Source organism: Nipponia nippon, unplaced genomic scaffold, assembly GCF_047370975.1.
Source record: "Nipponia nippon isolate SJK-2023a ecotype South Korea unplaced genomic scaffold, ASM4737097v1 scaffold_10, whole genome shotgun sequence".
NCBI classification, from domain to species: Eukaryota; Metazoa; Chordata; class Aves; order Pelecaniformes; family Threskiornithidae; genus Nipponia; species Nipponia nippon.
Window position 1 is genome coordinate 32,630,363 of NW_028262291.1, and position 25,503 is coordinate 32,655,865.

Here is a 25,503-nt window from a genome sequence, read left to right on the forward strand (position 1 = left end):
AGTGGTTCCTTTCTTTATAATGACTGGAGTTGTTCTGCTGCAATGTGTTTTTAGTAAAAACTGTCTTTTTCATCCAAAAGGCTAGGGTTGGTTTTTTTTTTTTTTTCAGGCAACTTTGATTTCCCACTCAGTCTCAGTGGGATTTACCAAAAGAAGCAAATTCCCTTCTTCTCCTTGTCCACGGAGAGACTCTGGGGAGCAGGTAAGGGGATTTTAGCAGTTAGAAGAACAATGCACTGAACTCTTGCCAAAAGTTGAATTTTTTTATATATATGTGAATCTATATGTATATATGAATGTACACCCATATGCATATATATTTAATGAAACCCTGAACACCTTTGAGGAAAAAAGTCCATGCTGGTATTTTCAGTTTCATCAGACTTTCCTTTTCAGTTCTAATAATCCTGGTTCCTTTAAGGATGGTCAAAATCTGCACCTGTGATTTCACCCTTCATTTGGCTTCAGTCTTTATGTTGGATCAAACCCTGTTTATTGTCTAGCCCCCCTCTCCCTTATTCTCTGATGATGTGTTGGGCCTACAGCCTCTGCGTCCTTGTGTGCTAAAATTGGTACAGTCTCCTGAGTTGCAGAGGGGCCTCCAGAGCATTACAGATGGTCATTCTGGGGCAGAATGGGGAGGCCTTGATGAATTCAAATCATCTGCTTCTCCTTCATTACCCTCCATCCACCCAATTCAACACAGCAGATCTTCCCATTGTATCTTTTAAAATTATTTTTCTTTCCTTCCCCCCCCCCCCCCCCCCCCCCCGCCTGTTTAGGCTGTACCCTTGGCTTAATCACTCCATAGTGCTTTCAATGTCAGGAGCATGCCCTTGTGTTACAGCAGAGCCTTGCATGGCTGAGCTCAGCTGGTTTGGCACTGGGAGAACTGTCTCTGCTTTCTCACCCAGCTAGCAACATTTCCCCTTGGCATAAATACGTTAATTGCAGTCTTCACTGTTTCCCACTTAGAGGTGTGTCCCAGGCACCAGCAGGCTGGTGTCTCTGCAAGCCAGGGCTCTCCGCTAGTAGTGCTAAGGCGGCATAGTTCTCATCTGTCGCTTTGGCACATCTTAGCCAACAAAGGGTTTGTGCTGGTCTATTACTGCCTGCCAGCCATTTTCCTCTGCCTTGCTTAGTGGCGAGCAGGAAATTATATAGGACACACCATTTGGGTCTATGTATCCCATCAGGCTTTATTGTCACGAAGAATACAGGTGGTGTTGCTGCAGTGCTGTAACTGAGGTTTTTAGCTGTTGAAGAGGAAAGGCACAAGTAGTTGCCATTTCCACGGCTACTTTGAAATGTTTTGGGTTCTGGATCAGCAAGGACTGACCATTCAACTCAATTGACTTGCAACCCATTTGATTTATTTTCCCACCATTTTTTTATTTCATCTAAAAGTAAAAAGAAATTCTGTCAGCAGCCAGATTTCCAGCAGTTCCCTGCCCTTCATCAAATAATAGATAACAAGAACTAACTGGAGTTCTTAATGTAAATCAAGAGAGAAGTTGGGAACAGACCAGAAGCTAAGCCTCACCTCTGAAAAATCTGAGATACAAATGTGCCAAGACTCTGATAGGATGGGTTCAGAAAGGGTCAGTTTTCAGCTGCTGTGTCCCCCTTTTCCCCTCCTTTTCCCCGTTTCCCATCAGCGTCTCTGTAAGTCATCTCCCTCTCCTGGCTGTTCCAGGATTACAGAAGCAGAGGAGCTGTTGAGATCTGTCCCATATCAGCGTGAGCTCCCTGGCTAGGATTTCCTCTTGGACTCAAAGATGGCTTCTATGGCAAGACGAACCTGGGAGGAAAATGGCTAAGACTAGAAAACAGAAGAGCTGAAGGATATTGTCTTGTCCTGTTGGTGAGAAAGGACAGTGGTGCTGGTTGGGGGGTAGGGGTGATATGCAGAGGCTATTTCTTCCTGCACACTTCTTACCCCAGGACTCTGTTACAGACCCTGTGGGAGACACATCAGCCCATCTCCTACTCAGCAAATTCCACCCAAGAAAAGGAGATGAGCAAAACCCTCTTCTCCTGCCACAGCACTGTCACTTTCTTCTGTCATTCCCCACATCTGAGATGAGGAGTTAGAAAGGAAGAGAGTTGCTGGTCTGGGAATTCACAGCCCCCTGGTAGAAGAAAGGGAGATGGCTGAGGGGGGGTTAAGACCCTTCTGCTCCAGTAAGTTCACAGCCATATGAAGTACACGAGTGCAGCCTGGGCGTAATGGGTTATCTTTGGAGCCTTAGCGTAAGGACAACCATTTTGTCTCTTGAGTTAAGTGAATGATGCTGAGGTTTTGCTATATATTCTGTAGTGCTGGTGTCGCTGCAACAAAAGTGCATGTGAAATCAAGGTAGTGGGTGCGATGTGCTTTAAGGATCACAGGGTTATCCTATTGGAGCAGGTGAAAGAGCAGATGGCATAATTTAAGTCCCCAGGTTCTTTAGACAAGATCTATTGGAGACTGAAAGGTACAATCCTCATATTGTTGTAAGGCATGTCATAATCTTAGATTTCACACATGACAATCAAAATGTAAGTCATAAAGCATGGAAAAAAATTACACTATGCAAGTAGAAGTGTCAAATTTGAGAAGCTGGAAGATTTTGCTGTCTCAATCTATTGTTGTTCTCCCAAGTGCTGTGTCTTGTACTTACCCTGCCTCTGTTAGAATACTGCTAAGGATGTATTTTGCTTTTCAATAAGGAGTCATTTGCTAAGTAATAATGATGCAGGAGCTTTTATTCTAGAAACACCTGTCCTTCAAACTAAAACATCTTCACCCTAATTCAGAGCTGGAGATCCTTCCTTGCAGTTACTTTATACATGAGAATTATTGTTATAGAAGGTGACTGTGATTACTGCTGTGCAGAGATGCAAGTAAAGGCAAGGCAGGCACTACGTATTTTTTCAAGACACGCAGAAAGAGAAATGAAATCTCTTTGTGGAATGAAATAACTGGAGACAGTGGGAATGACCAACAGGGAGCACGCTCTAAGATGGGGCCTGAGCAAGGCTAAAGCATATGGTCAAGGCATGTTTTAAAATGCAGAGAATCAAAGAGGCACATGTATGTGTGTGTGTGTGGGGGGGTGAGACTGAGAAAGAAGGTGTCAGGAATGATGCTGATGGAGCAAGGCACAGAGTTCACTGGGAGGAGCAAGCCTGCTATGGGTTTTTGGTTTGTTGGCGGAAATAGGACTTTGTGTATATTTTTGTGAGCCAGCAGGACTGTACCTGCATAACACCTTTACTGGTATTATTTTTTCCCAATAGGAACATAGATAGGCCTCCAATACTGGCATACTTCTTAGGCAGAGTAGACAACACAGGAAGAATGATGCTACTTTATTTTATTATTTTATTTTTAATTTTATTTCAGGGCTTTAACCAGAAAAAAGCAGATATCACTGTCTCTGTTAGGCTAGGTTGTGGTAGTAGGTGGGAATGTGCGTGCTTTAGAGTTCATGACACCTACAGTGAGGAACTGGCAGAACAGGCAAACTCTGATATATGGCTGAAGCAATATTGACATTTTTATATACTTACTCCATTCCTTCAAGCAAGGTTATAAGGATGAGCAGTGCTTCAGAAAAGTGGGCTCCTATTGCTTCTATTCATTCCAGGACTGACCTTGCAAAATTATATACTTAGGTCTGTTGCCTTCAATTTTTCAGTGATTGAGGGTTGAAGAAATCTATATTAGCCATGGAGCTTGTTGATTAGATCACCAAATTCACTTAATTAATTCCTATAATAATAAGCTAGTCCATTAGCCTGCAGTGCCACCTAGCCTCTTCATCCTTTGGAGAGCAGGAAGTATGGCGTGAATATTTAGGAAGATAAAAACAACTTGGAAAGCATTCATGTAACGATCTGTTTTCCACCTTTGTTTAAAGATACAATCATTCAATCTCATCAGAAGATTTTCATCAGCAATCTGAAAATAGTTGCTCTGGTATTAGCCTGTGGGGGATAAACAGGAGAAATAGAGATTATTTTTCTTTAAAATGTTAGTTCCTTGTTCAATGCAAGCATTACTCATAATTTGTAAGGTCTGAGCTTGGTAAGGAGGCAGCCAAGCTGGTGCATGACTATTAAATATTTTAACAGTCTGATTCATCTCAAAGTGATTCAGAGACTATTGATAGTAGTCCTGTCAGGAGTTGCCATCTCTGTGGTGAAGTTGGAGTGGTAAGTGACATACCAGGAGCACTTTGTGGCATTTCATCGTATTCACGAGTTAAAAGTATGCGGGGAAATTAAGGCAGCAAATGGAGTTCTGCTGGGACGCTGATATTAGCACCTCTGCTACCTGAAGAAGTCACGTAGAATTGGCTTCCATCCGTGGGCAGGTCCCAGGGCAGACTGCTGAGGGGAAAAACGGCCCTGGGAAAGGGGAACCGAGGCTCTGCTGCCTGCCCTGCCAACGCATGCCTTGGGGAGCCAGGGCTGCTGCTGTCCCATTCCTTCTTCTTCCCTGATTCTTCATTGGGTGAGAGGAAGTCATTGTATCTGGGTTTGGAGACTGACTACTGCAGGATAGCCGTTTGGCTGTGTTTCATGGGGAGCCATGCTCCTGGAATTGGAGGAAGAGATTGAGACATTAGCAAGGATGCAGGGTGGGAACAGCATCCCAAAATCAGGTTGGATGCAGGAGGTTAGTGAAGGGTAAGAAACATGTCCTTACATCCATGAACTCCACCAACTTCATAAGAGGCCTCTGTGCCCTACCTGTCAGTTGAACCTTCTCCGTCACTGATGCAAGACAGAATTGTTTTTTCCTCACCCTTTGGCTGGCTAGGTTCACATTTTTTGCCTGCTGCTCAGATGTTGATCTGACTTCTGTGTTACAGGATTGTTAATAAGTGATGGAGAAAATAAATTCAAATAATCCATTTCTGACCAATACACTTCCAAGACATCTGTGATAGCTTCTGCCTTCCTAAATAACAAATGTATTTAATCTGAAGCTTTGGTTTTCTGTAGCTCTGTAGAAACAAACACACAGCTTTTTGTTTTGGCACCATTAACCAGAATCTCCCTGCATTTAGAGTTTAGCATATAGGTCCTTTGTGAAAGACTGCAAATGGTGACTAAACCTGGGGCCGCTTTCATGGTGTGAACAAAAATAGGCAGAAAATGGAAAAAGTGCGCTGCCACAGGCTGCCTTTGTGCAGTGGGCTCTTTCAATTAGTTTGTCATTGCCAAGCGAGACCTCAAACTAAGCTCAATGAATGTGGGTGGGACGGGACACCATTACTGGTGTTGTTTGATATGGATTACAGCTTACATTATAGCAGCATTCGAAAGCATTGGTAGCCAGATCGTTATGTGTGCCACAGCAGGCTTATGCAAATTCAGGGGTGGTAGGAATGAGGGGGGGAAAAAAAAATCTATTGAGTTTCATCTTCAAATCCTGCTAGATTTTCCTCTTTATCAACAGACATTCCTTTGTTGTTTGATGATCTTTTTATATATGAACAATTTTGTTTGAGAAGGTACTGCAGTGGGTTTTGACGTGACTAAATAAAGAATTGGCTGCGTAGCGTACGCATGCCTAATGGTTAGCCACAGCCTGTTTGCTCATACGGATTACGTGCAAGGGCCTGTTTGAGCCCCCCGGGTATGCCTTACAGAGTATATGAGGTTAAACAAAACCCATCACTAAGCCTTGTAAAGCTGTAAAATGCTATCCACATTCAGAGATCCAATGAAATGACATAAGGGTCTAACGCTGAAGCCATACCCGCCTGTTGTTTTGAGGGAATGAGTTGCCCACTCTCTGTATCCAACCAAACAAGGGATGAGGTACTCCAGGGGGATTAGAGAGCTACCAGCTTTGCTTAGGCACAGATTGATATCTCACTCTTTAAAATTAGCAGAGGTTTTTGAGTGGCAGGGGTTAAAACTAGTCAAAAAATTAACCAACTAAAGCTGGTATAGAGGTACCTATGGGTGGTGCTGGTCAGTAGAGCATAGTAGTCTTGAACCTACCAGAAGGCACTTGTGGATGCACCTGCCATCAGATATGGGTTTTGCTGTGTTATTCTAGAAGCTAAAAGGTTGCTTGTGTTGTCTGGATGCTATAATAGCTCCCAAGAATCACAGCATACCATCCAACATGAGGCTATGGCAAGTAAAATAAGAAAAGGAAATTAAGTTTTTGTATTCAGGGCGGGGGGGGGGGGGGGGGGGGGGCGGGACCCAAACAAGCAACCACAGTGATTTGTAAAAAAATTAATACAATCATGGTAAAGACAGTGGAGCACTTGTAGTTACTAACCACTGTTACCAAGCTGTAAGACTGCCTTGCAAGTTGTATTTTACCATACTTTGCACATACAATAAAAGAAACTCGATGGAAAAGTTAAAAATTAGGACTAGTTTTGAGAGACCTTTTTATATTTTTGTGATTTCTTCATTTCCTTTATGTTCAGGTTCTATGAAAGGACTGTACAGAGAGGCTTACATATAGAATAAGGAATACTTAAATTCTGTGAATAGCTTATGATGCTTATATGCATCTCTTTAATGAATCCCCTGTACCACTAGCTTTGATAACTTTTCTAGAATGACTGGACTGCAGCTGTGATACAGCTGCAGAATATGATACTCAGCCTGACTGAAAAAAAGACATAATACCTGGGCATCTAATGCCTGGACACTAATCAATAGGCAGCTTGAGGGTGCTGGAACAGTGTAACTTAGTAGCTAGGGAACGTGTCTAGGAGCAAGTGCCGGAGCTCCCATCTGCTATTCTGTGGACTGTCTTCACCCAATGTTAAATGCATTTGGGAATGGAGCCCAGGGGTCTTGCATCCTTTGCTGTGTGGTGAGCAAGAAGGATGTAAGGTGCGTACACCAGCTCTGTAATATGAAGGTTTGGGTGCTCTCCTTGATGGGATGAGCTTTAAATCTGCAGGACTAAGAGAGCCCAGGTTTCCAGTTCCCTGTAATCTAACAGGTGATTATACAAAAAGCAGTCAGTGGCCCCAGCAGTGTGTTTTTGAAGGAGCTTGGCATTTTCTTCTGGATTCTGTGTTCAGCTGCCAACATGTGGTAGGAGGGATCAGAGTGTTTCAGGCAGACCAAGTTATCTGGGGGTATTATGTGCCAGCATTCTGATTTTCTGAGTGTCTGTCAGACTGCAACAGGAGTGAAGAACCACAGTGCCTGGGCTGGGGTAGTTTTGGGCATGCTGAGCAGGGGGGCAAAGATTGTCCTGGGCCGAGAGGGAGGCGGCTTAGACACATTCATGGTTCAGCAGCGTCTGGCTTTTTGGATCACAGCTTATGATGTCAGTTGCTATCTCGGTGTAGAAGTGTGGCATTGCACCTCGCTTCAGTTCTCTTTGGTCCTGACTGTACAGCAGATTTGCTGTTTGGCTGAAGGCTGGTCACTTTGCTTCCCCATACCTCTATGACACAGGGTTGATGATTTTTCTTTTCTCTTGCCATTCACCTGTACCGTCTCTTTAAATCACCACCTTTCATTGAGTAGGTGCAGTCACCTCCTGTGTGTTCATATAGTGTCCAGTAACACAGGTCCCTGCTCCCCCCTGCAGCTTCTAAACATTATTATAACATAATGCAAATAAATAATCTGAAGATGTTGCTGATGGAAAAACCCTCTGAAACTAAACCTGCTTAGCTCCTCAGACGTACAACACAAATTACTGTTACTGTGTACTATCCCGTTTAACTGCATGCATCGGCTGCTCTTGAACAATTATTGTTTGTGCTGTGAATTTGTAATAATAACAACAACAACTACTACTACTTGCCTAATCCTTAGCATCAGAACGAACGTGAATGCTCAGCATTTTCATTCCAGTTTCCAGGCTGAAAGTCTCCGTGTACATTGCTTGGCTATCAGTTGACAGTGTTGCTTTATATAACCAGAGGCGATAGAGCCCTGTACTCCTCTGGGGTCTGCCCATGGCCCAGGAGCACCACTTCAGCCCGGCCCAGGGCCATAAGTCCCTGCCCCAGTGACGTGGTAAGATGCTGGTCTCCAGCCCTGCCCTGCTGGGCCTGACCCATGGGCTGACGTTCCGGCTTGGCTTTGGACCTGCCTTATCCTTATGAACTTGCCTGATGATCTGGACTCTTGGCTGAATGTGGTAGCCTCCTCCAGGCCTGCCCTGCGCACCTCGCTCATGGGCTGTGGGACAGGGCCCTGGATAGTGAAGTCCCTGCTCTGCCAGCCATGTTATTGCACTCAGGTCCCCACCCCTTCAGGAGCTGCCAGCCTTCGTTGCTCCCTGACAAACAACCTAATATTCAGAAGTTGGGAACTGTAGCTGCAATGAGAAGGGAGACAAAAATGCAAAATCAAGAGTGACTCAATGAGGAATTCAATGCAAATATTAACTTTGTTTCCCCCAGCTACTAACATGCACCTAGGTTTCAACTACAGGTCCCCACAGTCTTGGATAAAATCTTTTAAATGGTTGAAATCATCCAGTTTGACTTTTGTTCTTTCCTTTGTGGTGCAATCTGAAGTATTTCACATATTGCCTTACATAGAGCAAAGCACAAGCCCTCTGCCATCGCTGGCATCCTGTGCTCATTTTCTCTCCCCGTTTTTTCTTGTACCCCACACTGAAGTCAGACCAGAATCAGTCAGCTCCTTGGTATATGCAAGTGTCTCAGGCAGAAGTGAGATAAAACTCTTTCAATCAAAATGCCTCCTGGAATAAGGCTACAAAGCTCCAGCACCTATCCAGGAGACGATTTATTGTTGTAGATGGAGGAAGGACAATGCAAATCTCTTTACATTCTCAAATACCCTCCACCTTTCTCAAGGACCTGAAAAAATACTGTCTCTAGTTTTTAAAAGGCCATTTTATACTTCCTTTAAAAAGGATAGTCTTGGCTAATGTACTCAGAATGGGATAATAATGACAACTTGACGTGGGCAAAAGCACTATATGCAATCCAAAATGACAAGTTGTCGAAAAGTATAATGGACAGCCAGGGGAGGTGTACCTGATGTGGAGACAAGACCATTACGTGTCTTGAAGTTTAAACTGGGCAGCCCTGCTGTGAAACATGCTTGAAAGCCCCATTGTCTACTGGGTTGCTAAGGAGCCTTTGAAAGTGCATGAGGGTAAATTAAGGAAAGGTGTTAATTTAAACTAGAATTCCTGAATAGCAACACAAGTAGGCAGACCCTCAGATATGACCATCATCTCTAATACATCCATTAGTTCTCTCTTGCACTGCTGTTCTTTTGTTCTTGTCCCCATGGGATGTCACAGCACTGTTTACAGTGCCCAGTGCTGCCATTTTTGTGACTGGGACCTGGAGGAGCTGGCTGAAGCTCTCTGCCAGGTTTAACCAGCTGTGGTTCATGTACCAGGTAATTACTGAAGGTTGTACCTGATTCTTGGTTTTCTAATCTATGTTGGATGGTGGCATTATTTTCCTTTTAACCCTTTTCACTTCACCTCTTTCTTAATCTAAGAACACATGTAAGACCACTTCGTCAGCTTTAGACAGTGATCCTTGAAGGTGCACACTTATTTCTGTCATGAATAGTAAGCGTGGATGACTACAATTAAACACAAATACATGAATCCCTTTGAAGGGAGTGCTAGGGATGTGAAGAATCTCAGGAAATCAGGCCTTGCAACGTGCTGTTTAAATGTGACTGAAGGTGTTGTCTAGCTTTAGGCATACGTATGGGAAAAATGTGTGTTTCTGCTATGTCCTAAAAGTAGCATAAGTGGTTAAAAGAAGAATTCAAAACAGGTCCTAAAGCTCTAGTTCCAGCTGCTCTAATCAGTAGTAAGAATCTCCCTTCTCCTCTGTATTTGCAAGTCATTTAAATTTTAAGGCTTTTACAGGGTAAGACTCAGACTATGGTGCCTGTTGGCAGCAGGGCTATCTGCAGGGTTGTACTTAAGCACCTGAAACAGAACAGTTCAGTTTCTTGACTGGTATCTGCCTGAGCTGTTGATGAAACACCTTAACACAGGCCAAAGCAAACCAAGCCTTGTAAAGACTTTATGTGACTGTTTAACAGCTTATATTAATGTTAGGACATTTGTATGCAGACTGATCCCTTCTATTTGGAGTTACAATAAGTCACCTAGAATAGAATGGGGTAGAAAAAGGAACTTTCAAAGCATCACTGAAATACTGATGAGGTGGAGTCACCATGTGGAACGACTTCTTTCCCTGAAGGGGAAGAAAGGGGAGAACAGAGCAACGACATTCGTAATGTAGCTCTCGCAGTTACGTTTCAAGTTAGGCAGAGTGAATCCAGGTCTTAATGTGCAAGTGACATTTACCGTCTCTCCTACAGCAAAACTCCTTTAAATAACAAATGCACATTTGGACTGGCTTTGATCTCTTAAAGCAAGAAGATGAGTTTAAAGAGAAGCTTTTAGCTTTAAATTTTTTTCCTCTTCTATCTCTAAAATTTAGAAGTAGAATCCTGGTCTTAATTTATAGCTTCTCCACCCCCGACCCCGCCCCGGCTGATTATTTTAGAAACGTTTACAGGACAAAACATCTAAGCTTGTGGCTGCCTGTCACCTTTCCCAAATCCTACGTATTTATAGATGTCTGTCCCTGGAATGTGGATCTGGTTTAAGTCTCTTAATTTATTTTAGTGAACTCTGGGCACAGCAGACATTGGAGTTAATTTAGCAAGTAAGCATGTGTACAAGTGTGGGAAGAGCTTGTGTGCTGCTTTTCTTTCCCAATTACATCAGTCGCTCTAATATCAGCTATTCCCTCTTCTTTCAAGTGTCCTTAAAGTCACCATCACCAGAGGAGGACACATACCCAAAAGTGACAATCTCAGGGTATTTCTGACAGTTTAGCAGGAGCCCTGGGGGATTCAGTAGGAGGTTTGGTTTACAAGTTAGAGCCTGAATGATGGTGCTTAGCCCCTTACAGAGGGAGCTTTTCATTGCATCACAGTCTCTAAGATGATGATGTGGGCTCAATCTGTCCTCTGAGCAGTATCTGGACCCTGAGATGGTAGGGTGGAGGAGGAGGCATCTTTGCCCACCTGAACAAACTGCTCCTGCTGAGTCAGATAGTTAAATGCACCTAACAGGGAAGTTGGAGTTGGTGGGTTGGAGGGCCTGGGGGTGGGTGGTTGGGATGCTGGCCTCACCTCTGTGCCATGTGCGTGGAATTGCCTAGCCCACCCATGGAATGACTCGCCCAGATGAAATTACTGTGCTGGAGTCCCTGCCATGCTGCATGCCCAGGCTTAAGCTGTGGCTTTGCCCTTTCAAAATGAAAGTGCATACCGTTAGGGCAAAGCAGTTCTGGGTCTCCTTTGGCACTGGCTGGGGGAAAAGTTTTACGTCTGACACTGTCAGGCTGGCACTTAGCTATGCAGGACGTGGACTCACTTTCTTTTTGGGCTGCCTGCCTCCACCACAAATCTTCCTGCACACTGTGTAACAAGTCATTCACAAGGCTGCAGCACTATGGTCTTGTCCTTCCACTCCTGACAAAGGGAGGTGAGCCCTTCTCTCGGACGGGATGGTTCCCATGCGGCTGAAAACAGTATCGGGAAGTGCTGGGGCATGCTGGGCTTTGCTGATGTAACGGGCTCCCTGCAATTTTCATTCAGATCTGGTTGGCTGTGAGCTGGCAGAGCGCCTCAGATACGCCTCCAACTCAGATGAGGTCATCCCTGCTTTTTTTTTTTTTTTTTTTTTCTTTTTTTCCCTTTTGGGCTGTTTCAGAAAGAGTCTGTGGTGTCTGAACGTTTAAGGTCAGCGTGCTAATTCCCACACCACACCAAATCTCTGGGTGCAGGACCCCCCCCCCCCCCCCCCCCGGCTGCACCCTTTCCCAGCACCATCACAGACCCTGCTCTCCCTTTAAAGAGAGAGGAGGAGCAAAAGGAAGATGAGTTTACCGCAGTGGATTTTATAATTGACTCTCGCATCCAGGTCAGAGGGGAGTGTTTGCTGGCAAGACCTTGCAGAGCTGCTCGAGTCTACCACGAGTGTAAAGTAGCTCCAGGACGGAAGAAACTCCAGACCCTGCCGCTGCCAGAAGTGAAACTACTCGCCCTGCCCAGTCGCTTCGTCCCTTCCCCGCCCTCCCACCGTGTGCCATGCAGAGATGCATCCAGCCAGTAGAGGACGGGGTAGGTCCCCCCGGCTGTCAGTCAGTAGGGGCTGCCCGGCTCGGGACGAGCAGATCCCGAAATAAGGACTGACCCTGGCGGAGAGCAGAGCACGCAGAGCTGGGGGTGCCCGGCCCCGCACCGTGCCTGGAAGCATCGCTTGCTCGGCATCTTCCTCCCTCCAGCCTCGGCGCCGGGAAATCCCGCGCTATCTCCCGCGGAGAACTGCCCGCTAACTTCGGCGCCGACGCCAGGTCTGCCTGCGCGGCTGCGGGCAGGATGGGGGTTGCCGCATCCCCCCTCTGCCCCGGGGGCAGCAAGCCCCTTCCTCTTCCTCCTCCCACCGCCGAGCCCCGCGCCGGAGCCCCTCTGGCACAGCCTCTTCGCCGTGTCCTGCCAGGGGCGGAGAGCCCCCCCCGGAGCGCCTGAGCGCCGGCCGAGCCCAGCACCGCGGACAGCTCCCGGCGGGCCGAGCCCCAGCACCGCGGACAGCTCCCGGCGGGCCGAGCCCCAGCACCGCGGACGGCTCCCGGCTCCCGGCGGGCCGAGCCCCAGCACCGCGGACAGCTCCCGGCTCCCGGCGGGCCGAGCCCCAGCACCGCGGACAGCTCCCGGCTCCGGGCGGGCCCGGGCGCGGGTGCCGCCGAGCTCCGCCCGCGGAAGGGACAACGGTGCCCGGCTCCGGACCCTGCTCCGTGCCTCTGTGCCACGGTTGATTGCGTATTGCTGGCAGCCCTCTGCTGTAGCAGCACGCCGCTCTGCCGAGAAGGACGCCGAGAGATCCACACACACACAGAGTACCACCCGCCTCTCTCACGGAGCCAGAAGAGGGCTCGGAGTCTGTTTGTCTTCTGTGGATCGGGATTCACAAGCTTGGACCGTGCCTGGTTACAGTGGTGTATGAGTCTACAGACCCCGAGGTGTGGTACAGAGTTAGAAAGAAACCTCAGATCTGTCACGCTGTGGAGGGGTAAAATAAACCCTATACAATCAGCAAACCCAGCCCAAGCCTTCCTGCCTCCCGGTAACCAACTTTACCCCCCTCCCAATTGCAGGAATTCCCTCCTTTCCTCCTCCCTCCACACTCCTTCCTTTGGAGACTGTAGGATGAGGCATTTCCTTCTATCTGGCTCAGGGTAAAGGCATACCCTGGGGGCAGCAACACACATCTGGCAGGGACTGAAAGGTTTTAATCCAGCCTCTACTGCAATCAACAATGGCAAATGAACCGGTGATTCTGAATGTTTATGACATGGTGAGTATGAAACAGTACTGACTGGGGGGAGGCGGTGGGGCCGGGTGGAAGTTTGTGCTTGGAGGCAGGCATTGTATGAAGAGGAGCCAAGTACAGATCCCCCAGAGAGGCTGATCTCCACCCCCCCAAACTCCTCATCCAAGCATGTCATGTTCTGGCTGTCAGAGATGATGCTGACCCCGGCTCTTTTCTTTGAAATGTTTAGCTTATTGGGCCAGATTACAGGTAAAGCTGTGCCTGATTTTCTGCAAGGTCTTTCAGGAGCAGTACTGGGTGAGGGGAGGACTTTTTAATTTCCAGTGTCCCAGTTAAGGAAGGAGGTGTGATCGCCTCTCCCTTTGTTGGAGCTAATTGTCCTTTAATTTTGGTGAGCAAGCACTGCCAGGCTGTGGAGAAGGGGTCAGGATTTCATCCAGGGAGGAGGAAAAAACGTAGAATTGCAGTGAGGACATAGTTTCTAGGCTAATAATCTGGATCAGTCCCTCATATGCATAAGATTGTAGTTAATCATTTTCTCTGAAGGTTAATTGCAACAACAGGAGTAAGAAATTGTCTGAACTGGTGAAGTTTCAGTACAGGGAGGAGCACAGGGACATGCTGCTTGGGAATGTTTCCTGAAAGTTCACAGTGTAGCAAGTGGCTTTCCTTGCCCTCTTCTCCCAAGGGGAAATGTGAGTGGGAATTATCTGTGCTAACAAATCAGAAGATCCAAATCCTAGCCTTGGCACAAGCGCCCAAAGAGAAGAAGGCTTGGCACAACCTGTTTGCTTTCTGGTCCGACAGAAGCTTAGGAGAGGCGTGTTCAGATAAGAAACATTTTGATAATGATGTATTTCCCCTCCATTTTTTGTTTATGGACTAATGATTAAAAAAAAAAAGTAGTTTTCAGATCTTCCAAAGATGTAGAGAACTTTTCTGAGGAAATTATAAATTTATGAGGCCCAGGTGCTGACTGAGCTCTAAATGCCTCACTCCAGAGCTTGAAGATTATGGTATATATTTGCTTTTTGTCATCAGGCAGTGACAACTTTCAACAGAAAGCCCACAGAATAGTGTGGGTTTCCCTGTTGAGGGAATCCAGAGAATAGACACCAAAAAGATTAGGAGTGGGTTGCTGTAAATGTCAAACCTCTTCTTATTATAAAGATTAAGTGATCTTTTGTTGACTAAAAAAGCTGGGTTGTTTTGTGAGGGAAGTGGGAATGGTAAGGGCTATTTAGGTAGGACTGTAACTGTATTGAAGGATGGTCTGAAAAGCACAACTACAATGGCTTGAAGCTGCCTCTTCCAGAGCTATTATTGATAAAATTGAGCAAGTTGGTGTAAAAGCCTTCCCTAGCCTTTGGTCTTGAGTGTTTAATGGTCAGTTGCTTGGCAGCCTGAACTGTGAACTCTCCCAAGCTCTTCTTCAACCAACAACAAGTCTTCAACAGGTCTGGTAACCCAAGCAGGTGGTAGCTAGTGCTTGGTAATGAGGGACTGGCATTGCAAATGCACACACGAGTTTCCCATTAATACTTTGAGGAAGATAAAGGGGTTGTGCTGCCCTTTTATTATATTCACTGTCTTCCTTGCAATTTTTTTAGTTTGTTCTGCAGCAGGCTGTGGTCTGAACTTTCCTCTCTTAGCCACTGTTGAGCTGTCTCAAATCAGTGAATATTTTGCTACTGAGCTGAAGGGCTCCGAATACTGGATGGACATGGTCTTTGCCTTTTTTCATGTGATTGACACCAAAGATGAAGCCCAAAGGAATTATGGGAGAAGGGACTTGCTGTTCATGGTCACTATGTTCTGAGATGGATACCCAGACACAGTAAACTGAATTGAGGTCATCAGTTTAATTCAGACTGAGTAATTTTTGGTGCTTAGCAAGCCATGAAAACCTTCATGTGTGAGTACTAACTCCATGGGTTAACCGCAAGTTAATGCTCTGTACATAGAAACCGTTCTATTTTCATATAGCATCTGTTTGACTACCACTGAGTCACCTCTAGTTCAAGTCCTACATTATGATTATTGAGGCTACATGCTTTTCCATTGCTGCTATGATTTTAACACCACGGAGTTTGGAATGTAGCCATGCAAAATCTGCACTTTGTTACATTGTGGTGGGGAATTGCGGGGGAACTGGGAAATGAGCACATTTGCTTGAATGACTGTTGGAAAACTAGTCTCAATGAAGAAAAAAAAAAAAAGACAGCTGGGGATAACAATTAACTGGATGTAAAGCTCTGCTTTCCTGACAAGGAACATGACCCCTGTGTGGCATCTGGAAGCACTTACACTGCAGGAAAACTTACCCCTAGGGCAGAAGTTCAATTATGGGCTTTGTGCAGCTATGAAATACTCGCTTTGTGTATCTTGTGTATTCAAAGATTATAGCCATTCATCCTTTTACCCATTGGATAGGTACCAGGCTTCTTTAGGAAAAAAAGGTGCTTCTATTTAATGAGGTCTTTTGCATGAATAGCTGAAGCAGGTAAATCAATTTGTAGACTTGTTTTCTTCAGCGTAAAAAGAATTGAGCAAAAATCACTGAGTATTCCAAGTGTTCAGAATATCGTCATCAAAAGCAACTCCCCTCATGCCCAGCACGCAGGGCAATTATATCCTGTTTTATCTGTTGCTAAAGAGCTTGTACACACCTGTACACTTGCAAAACAGACAGGGCAGGAGAACTTTGCTGCTCAACCAGGGCGTTTTAAAGAGTGAATATGCAGGGTATTGAACTCTGATTTAAGGTGTAAGTGTGAACACAGAATAACAACATGAATCACAGGTTTGATCATGGATGAATCTCTTTCCCTATCTGAATCCAGCTCTCGCATGGATTTACTCTAAGCCCACAGCTGTTCGGAGACCTGCATGAAATAACTGGGTCTATAAAATCCATGACAGAGTTTGCTCTGATCAGTCAGTGATCACTTTGCCTTCAGGGGATAAATCAAATTCCCCTTCATAACTTCCAGCTCTCTTCCCTCCACTCCGCCTTAATAAGCTGTTTATCGTGGATCAGATCTTCCTTAGATCACAGGGCTGGCTTTCTTCAGCCAGGATATCATCCTGTTTCCTCATCGCTTTAAGTCTTTGTGGCTTACTTTGGAATAGTTGACTTGATCACTGTACATTAATAAATGTTGCCTACTTAAATCAGACAGAAGAGTAACTGCAATTATTGCCTAGGTTTAAATCTTTAACAAGCAAGCTAAACACATTTCCACTAAAAATAGTTCATTTGGCAAAGATTCAAGTTGGGGGGGGGGGGGGCTCTCATAATATTTTCAGCTTATTGCATAGCACATTCATGCTATCAAATTAAAAGCAAAGATATTCATATCACTGCTGTCCCTGTTCTGTTACAGATAGGTTGTCCTGAATTTCCACTGTCTTTGCAGCTGATAACATACAAAACTGTCATTTTGATCTACTGGTATTTTTGCTTACTATTTATGCTGGGGAAAATGAGCTCCTGAGATGTGCTGCAGAGGAGAATGAGAGCCCTGGTCAGCAGGGAGCCAGGAAGCAATGATGTAGGGTCTATTTGGACGAGAGAGGCGAGTCTCTTTCTCAGCCTTGACTCCACTGACATTACTTGCCAACCTCTCTGGAGTGAATGAGAGGGAAATAAGATTCAGGTCACCGTAGACGCGCTAGCTCTGAGATTTTTCCTTGTGACTTCCAACTTCAGAGAGGTAGCCAAAATGTAATTATTTATAATGGTCCTCCCATATTCTTTCAGTTCTTTATATAATTTATATCATTTGCCAGCTAAATGGCTGAAGGCCAATGGCTGATGGCAAAGGGTGGCCCTGCAGGTGACTGACTGGGGTCTCTCTTGCTTCACTGATCAGTGGGTGACGGTGCTATTGATTTGATTTCTCCATCACGCCACTGAGTGGATCATCCAAGTGGCCCTGGCAGAAAAACAAACACAATAGCATTCTTGTCTCCACAGCAGTGATCAAGGCCTCTGTTTTGTGTTTGTGATATTATGGCAAGCTGCCTGTGTTGAAGTAGGGGTGGCATTTTGGGCTGAGGATGTAAAAGCTTATAGTCATGCTTGTAGTTTCTAAGAGTTCCAGGAACATGAATCCCACTCCTGATTTTTACTGGTGTGGTAGAGCGGAGCATCCTAGGAGACTGCATCTGCACAAAAGGCAGCATTTCTGGGGAGGGAGAGAAGGAGGAAGGTGGTGTTACAAACCATAAGGGTTTGTAATGAGTTTATCTTCCTCCGTGAGAGAGGAGTAGTTTCAGTTGTACCACCAAGAAACATTGACCGTGCTCTGTGTAGCCAATCAGCTGGTGGTCTCCCAGCAGAGGCTGATGAGAAGATGATCACAGCCTGTGAGTGGCTAAGGTGGGGAGAAAAGCTCTGATGAGGTTGTTTCCATCTGGCTCTACAAATGTCTGTCATCTTACAGTTTCTTCTACATAGAGCTGGGCTCAGGGACTGAGGGCTGGCAGGAGGGTGCTGGGTCAAGAAGCAGAAGTTGCAAGAAGCAGTCTGGCTTTTCTGTCAATCCCAGGAGGGAGGGCAGTCGGATTTTTGGACAAGCAGTTGTGGTGTGGGAACCTGTATGTGGGACCCTGCAGCAGACCCCGGGACAGGGGTGAAAGTTGGGTTTTGTTTATTTTATGTGCTCTAAGAAAAGGATTGTGAGGGAATCCCTGCATGAAGAGGACACACCAGCTATCTGTGAGGAAAGACATAAAGCTAGAGGATCTGTACGGCCAAGAATACATGCATAAAACTTCAGTGCTTTAAGCCAACTTCTCTGATACAAAATAGTGTTATGGATGTGGGAGTTACTTGTCCTTTTGCTCTTTTCAGCTCTCTCATTTTCAGCATTTTGCTTTAACATCCATTGCTCACGTGTGATTTGGAGGCGATGACCTGGGTGCACCATTGAAAACCAGCACAGACTTAACATCCTAGTATCCTTTTTTGGCTTCATATGCAAGCGGAAAAGAAAGAGTGACACTCTTGGCCACTATAATTAAATGCTTTGGGACTGAAGGAATAGAGGTGCTTTGTACCTATGTAGCTTCAGTACATGAGGAGCCTTTGAGTCTATTTTAGAAGCAGCAACAGGATTGCAAGCAGAGCACTTCATTCTGTGATTTTTTTTTTTTTTAAGCACTGACTAGATGATGGAACATTTTACTATCTCTCTGGAGGAAAGAATAAGTCTAGTTACACAGAAAAATGTCAATGTGTTTGTGATTACTGTTAGTAGAGGTCTCAGATGCTCTCAGCTCACTTAGAAGAGAGAAATTCTATTGCAGGTGGTGGTCCCATCTCTGCACTACTCATTAGTTGTTTGTGAGCTGCAATGTGCGGAGAAGTGAAGAATCACCTGACTCTATTTGGTATTCCAAGAAGCCACCTGGAAAGCAAGGGGACTTTTTCGTCAAGTAGGTTGACAGCTGTGGAGTTTCTTGCTGTAATGAGCTGAAGAGGTGCTCCAAGTCAATAGAGGAACTTGTGGTTCCTGCAAGATTAAGTAATAGAGAGTCAACAGGATCTCTTCTTTCTTTTTCCTCCTTCATATGTTGGCCAAACTGAATGTATTTAACAAATGGAGAGCAAAATGCGAAATATTGCCTTTGGGAGATTTTAATTAAATTCTGGCAACTCCTAATATGTATATGAAAAAAGTTGTTCTGAAACAAAATCACCAATTTTTAAAACACATTAAATGAAATGTTTTGACTCTTCCTTAAAATATTTGCCAATCATCTCTGGCCAAAAATATTTGCCAAATCTGAATCATTTCAGTTCTCTAAAACACACTGTTCACTCAAAAGTTTACCATGTTCTTGGAAGGGCTTGGTAGGTGTATCATATTCTTATTTATTCTGTGGCCACTCTCAAAGCTCATAAGAATTCCCTCTCCTGTGAATAAGCTCTAGCTAAGGAAGGTCTGGGGTCTTGTCTTCTTCACAGGCTTGCTGTGGGGGTGAGGTCAAAGGTAAATCCTTAAATTGCTGAAGGAAAAGGGGAAGATTTTGGTCTTGGGATTTTACTTTCTCACTGACTCTTCATTTATCCAGAACCCTGTTCTGCTGTCTTCAAACCATATCAAGTATAACACACTGGGTAGCAAAACAGAATGTTGAGGTAGCAGGTGCCTGGTGTCTAGTAGTGGGTTTCCCCGCAGTGCTGTAACATGTCCTACATAAGTGCTAAAGTGTCTTTGTTTCTAAGAGTGGTTGAACATAGTGTTAGTCATAGGCGGTAGTGTGAGGGATCAGGCAGATCTCAGATGCTTGTTCTCTGTGCCTTCCTGGAGCTTTTAGCTGGCCTTCTGTGCTGGTTTCTTTGTAGGACTGAGTTTCGAATCTTAAACTATGCTTATGCTGCATTATAGGTCTGGGGTTTACAACCAGTCAGGTGTAGTAATGGTCCCGCTGCAAAATCTGTAACAGTACTGTCATACTAATGTCTGTCATTATGGGCCCAAAAACTCTCTGGGAAGACTCTTGATGAGAAGCCAGAGAGACCAGACAGATCACTGCTGTGAATAAGAGAGGAGGCAGAGAAAGCTGCTCTCACTGGATGTCAGCAGAGTCCTGAGCCCAAGATATGAGAGGGCCATCCAGACTGCTTCACTTTTCTTGGATGCAACATTTCCCAGTAAAATGCTCTTGACTTTAAAAAAAAAAAAAAAAAAAAAAAAAAAAAAGGGTGTTATGGCAAATACGATGGCAGGACATCAGAGTTTTTCAAATAAACCAGGCTGAGCAGCCTGCCAGTGTCTGCAGGTAAGGAAGACTAGGCTTTGTTTCTGCTTCTCTTTTCCTCCTAGACTGCATCAATTTAATTTGGGTGACAACAGGCTGACCTCAGCCAGGCCAGTCATAGAGTGGGATTGCTGCCTTGCCCTGCTTGAACTCAGGAGCAGAGGGAAAAGGAAAGCAGTGTGGTGATGCAGAGCACTGTGTTGTAGTCAGTGCCTGGTTCAAGCCTGTGAGAAAATGATGAAATGCAACTAGACATCCCTTCTCTCTTGTATCTTTGGAGAGAGGAAATCAATTGGTGGAGAAAAGACAAAAAAAACTAATAAAGTGAGCTGCAGCTGAGTTCATTCCTTCAAGAAGAAAGAATCCAAACATGGCATCTGATCTAAACCAATTAAGAAGCTAAAGAGTAAGTGGCATGGCCTGGCTTAATAAGTCCAGGGATGAAGTGTGCCCGTTTATGCATAATAACTGGATTTTTTTTTTTTTTGTCTTAGCAACAGCCTGGAGATGTATTATCCGTCAGGGAAACAGTCTGTTTTGATGTTGTCAGGGTGACAAGCTGGGTACCTGTCCATGTTACTGCTGATCTTCTCCAGCACTGCAGTTCTTTAGCTGACTACTCTATGCTTATGCATGAGATGTTTTAAGAGCTGTCTCTTGACTGTACACAGAGCATTGCTATCCCCAGCTATGACATTCATCCCATCAGCAAGTTCATTGAACCAGTGCTTTGTTGCCCAGTGGACTGACTTGAACTGACTCATCCAGGGCAACGTGCGAGTTCTCACTTCTGCTAGTCCTGCATGCGCTAGGAAAACTGCTCCACAACATGCTCTCCTTTACATCAGCAAATATAAGAAACCCTTATGAGCGGGGCGAATGCAGGAAAGCTAACACAGAGTAAAAAATGTGTGAACTCTGCTACTGGAGCAAAGCTTCACAGGTCTTGTCATTAGCCCAGTTCCCACATCAGTGCTCATGAGTCGGTTCCTGCAGATGACAATCTGACTTAGCGTCTCTAAAGCACTCATTTCAAGGCAGCCTGAACTCTTGTGGAGTCGGGAGTCTCATGGGCAGGATTTCACGTGTAAGCCCAGGGGCTCAAGGTAAGGTCAGCTCTAACCTAGAGATACAGAAAACTTTTGCTGCTACTGGAAGTTGTCCTTTAACCCCAGCTGCAGGCAAAGTCACAATCCCCTGGCCTGTCTCTGAGCAACTCTGAGAGAAATGACTGTTTCTTCTTGAAACCATATGGAAGCTGGTTTCCAGTGAATTCTTCTCTGGTGCTTTTTGGGGTTTCCCCAAACAGCAAGGCAGACTTCTTCTAGACCATGACACTTCTGTCAGCAAGATTTAGCCTCTGGCTCATTAGGCTGTCAAGGTTCCTAATGTCACTTGGCTATTCTTTAAAACAAACAAACAAAATCCAAACCCAAACAAACCCCTCTTAGTACTGATGAAAGGTGATGTGTTGACAGTACTGGAGACTGTCACTCTCCTACCAAATAAATTTACACTGGCAGTAGCAAAGCAGACCCTTCTGCCTTTTGTACCCCATCCCTGGTTTACAGGTTGAGCTGCTCTGGTGTCATGGCTCAGCTGCTCATCCAGCTCCCTACTGAGGCAGCCCACAGGGACCAGTTATGCATGCGGTGGGAGCTTCTGCTGTGGAGAGCTGAGCACTAGCGATGGAAACAGAGGTACTAAGTTGGAATAGCTGTCAGATCCATTTCTAAGTGTGGTGATGGGCAGGTATGCAGTTGTGCATTAGTGCAATGGACTGAATTTAAATGGGTGTCCTAGGGCCGAAAGCTATGTTGGTGACCTGGGTTGCCCTTATTCTAATTCTCTGTTTGTTTCAGTCTCTCTTGTTCCTGTCATTATGCCAAGGTGACGTAGCTGAAGCTGGGGAGGGAGGCAGAGATCAATCAATACATAAAATCTGTATTTCTGCTGGGGAAGAAAAGAAGTAAATTCACAAGTCTAATGATTCTTTCTCTAGCAAATGGACTCAAACTGTTAGGAAAGAAAAAATGTTTGATACTGTTCTAGCTAAACACTGGATATTCTTGAGTATGAAAGATCTAGAGGAGTGAAAGTAGATATCTCCTTACTTCGGAGCTTTATCTAAGCAGCACATGAATCTGTGAGGCTTCTCATCTCAGAGCAAAATATGAGGCTATGTCCTAAGAGTGGAAAATTGTTTTAATTGGTAACTTAGTTTTTCAGCAATGAATCTTAAGGTGTCTGGAAAAGCAATGATAAGGGAAGAAGAAATGCTGTGGGTTACAAATGATCTCTGATAGGTAGGAATGCTTATCTACAGAAGCAAGTGTCAGATGCTAGAAATGCTGAAAGCATTTCAGCCTGTTTAGTAAGTGCCTTCATCATGTGGGTCAACACACGGGTCGAATGCCATGTGACTACTGATAGATCCACGTCTCTGGGAGATGGAGAAAGTGGCACAGCATAAGCTCTGTTGATAACATAGTTTGCTGAACCTTCAACCATGGATCTGTGCTTTCCATGCAGTCTTACTTAAATCCACAAGGAACTAATAAGGCCTTTGCTCTTCTCTTCAATATCTTCTGCTAGTGATTGATTTACACTGGATACTGATGCAAGAAAAAAAAGCTTCCTAGATGCTGATTGCTGCCTCACGGTTTAGAGTGCACGAGGTACATGGTGTTCTTCTAGACATCTGCTCTTGGGTCATCTGTGTGTCTTGCTCTGTTTGGGACTACTTGGAGCAGATGATTTTATGATTGCCTTGTATTTGTCATTTCCCCCAGCTCTGGACTAGTTTGGTGAAAGTGAGAAGTGACAGAAAGAGAGGACCAAGAAGTCAAGCATGGGACTAATCTGATAAGTCATTACCTCTGTCATTAACCTGCACCCTTGGGCAGTACTTGGGGCAAGAGCCTTAGCAGGCTTCTTCTAGTTGCATAAGAAGAGGACTAGGCTGTAGGAATTTCCAGGCAGGGCTGAGGTGCTTTCTTAGCAAATCACTTATCTAGAAAATGAAAGGCTCCATTCAGCTGCCTAAGCAGAGACATCAACGGCCATTTTAGGATATCCATCTGATCTCTGGCTTCCTCTCAGGAAAGGTCCAGGTCTCTTCCCTCTTGGATCCTGTTTCATAGCTATCAACTTTGTAGAGATATCTTGAATATTTTAGGGCATTTGAGATGGCATAACATGCCTAGAGGTTCTGACATGAGTGGTACTTATGTGCTGGGGGAGGATCAGTAGTAGTTCTGCATTTGACTTCTACCATCTAGTGCGCTGATGCATCTGGAATGACGGAGACCTGGTTAAAATCCCTGAGGGACTCGAACACAACTGCCCCTTCACGCAGGTCTGCCATAGAAGCAGACAGCAGGAAATTCTGGATTTGTTTGTTCTGGGTCTCTTGTGTCAAAACATTTAGTTTGTGTTTAAAATATTCACTTAGCAGAAGGGTGGATGTTTCCAGTGGATCCTAGCTGTTCCAGGAGCGTGTCCAGGCTGGAGCCAGGCTATAGTGTTACTCACACTTGTTCTCTGGCCCCCTGAACATGTACTTTATACGAAAGGAATCTTTTCTTTACTTTATATGAAAGAAAACTGCTTCACCACGAAGGACTGAGAAGGCCTGACTCCAGATACACTATGAGAGAGTGACCAGGCTGCTGGTCTGAGGCAGGTGGAGAGACAAATCCCCTCTGGCAGGCTGAGGTGGTTAGAAAATTGGTCTGTACCCTCCTGGATGACTGTCTGGACCCCTGGTTATCAGGTACAAGCAGAAAGGACTTGCTCCTCCTGGTAAGTAGAGGCCAACCTTGCTCTTCCCTTCTCCTATTGCTTTGTTTCCATTCAGGGTGTTTTTCAGACAGATGTCAGGCTTTGTTGCCCTGAGGGGATCTCTGCTGCCCTTTCCTCCTTAACTGGCTACCTAACCTGGAGAGTCAATTACTTGTGCAGACTTTTTTTCTGAGTCTGTCCCAACACTAAGAATACACAGGCTAGTGCATCTTTAGAGTAGCCCTGTGATGGAGGCATTGTGGAAAGGTGGGAAGGCAGTGCTGGAGGTTTCCAAATCTGCGGAGGCCAGAGCTAAAAATGCATGTCCCGAGCTGAAATCCACCCACCATCTGTCTCCAGTTCTAACATTCATTGTTCTTGATTGCAGTGCCATTTGCTGTGCCCTTGTTCACTCTAATTTTTATGGCTGCTCGTTATCCAAGGCAGCTGGCTATCTTCTCTTTGGCAGTTCTTTGGGATGTGGAATAGACCTCTTCTGTTTTCTGCTGCTAGAGCACTGTGCCTCTTGTGCTTGCTACTGCGAGAATATTGGGGGCCAATGCATTGAGGAATGGGTTGTACTGAACTGAAACAGAACAGATTAATTCCAGTGTAAGCCAAGAAGAAACAGATCAGAGAGAGGGGCAAACTAAATGGGTCCATTTCAAGCTCAGGTGTTCTTGGGACCAGAAGAAAGGAAGTACTATGAATCCCTTTTTTCCCTGTGGGTCTCATAATATAAGCAAAAGAGAGCTGAGACTTCTGCTGAGCAAAAGCCTCTGAAAGGATAAACAAATGCAAACCACGTGGATCCATGCAAATTTCACTTGGTTTTATTGTCTGGGCCAAATTCTGTCTCCTCCCTCGGGCAGAGTGCTGCTGGCAGGAGACGCTCTGCATCATGGTAGCCAGAGGCCTTGGCAAAGCCAGGCAAGCAGGCAGGACACCCCTTGGGGGGCAAGGGAGGACACAACGGCAGTTGTCCCAGCACCCTGTTAATTGGATTGGTTGCACGTCCCCCTGACTGCTGAGCGTACTCTTCTGTCCCTTGTATTCAGGCAGAGCTAATGGGAGGGAACACTTCATCTGAGCGCTGCATCAGGAGGCAAGAGAAAAGGGGGATGGGGAAGGTGAGACTCCTTATACTGCTCCTTTTCACAGTCTTCAGCCCCACAGGACCAACCAGAACTTGAACTTTTTCAACACTCTTTAAAACACCCCCTACTTCTGAGAGAAAGGCAAGGAAGCAGGAAGCAAGCTGGAGTAAAAGTGACATCCTATCTTCCAAATCCATCTCTGCAGTAAAGCTATGCTAGGAGGCTCACACGTCCATCTGTAGCTTTTTAAGTGCTGTTTGTAATATGGCATGTTATTGAAACGCTTCAAGGATTCCCTTTGTAATGGGTAATTACTTTGAGATGTGCAGTTCAGTGGCTATTGCAGCTGCTGTTTCGGATAATCTTGATACAGTTAAAGCTGTTGCTGGATCAAACAAATTTATGCAGATGGAGATTTTAAAGTTAGTGTAAAGAACCATTTTATAGTCTCTAACACATCAGGTGCTTAAAAAATCCTGTACTTGGTACCTCTGAACTTGAATTCTA

At 45.2% G+C, this 25,503-nt stretch overlaps 1 protein-coding gene across 2 annotated transcripts in view; it reads left to right on the forward strand.

Annotated features, from left to right (window-relative positions):
- Positions 1-25,503, forward strand: part of LOC104020320 (deubiquitinase DESI2) — a 72,303-nt gene that overhangs the window by 182 nt on the left and 46,618 nt on the right. The window contains exon 2 of one of the 2 annotated variants that reach the window (XM_087746450.1): positions 110-202. In XM_087746450.1, coding sequence (XP_087602576.1) covers positions 110-202 — 93 coding nt within the window. Of the gene's footprint in view, positions 1-109; positions 203-13,140; positions 13,370-25,503 lie in introns of those variants that run through there. The other variant, XM_009473725.2, reaches the window with a different exon arrangement.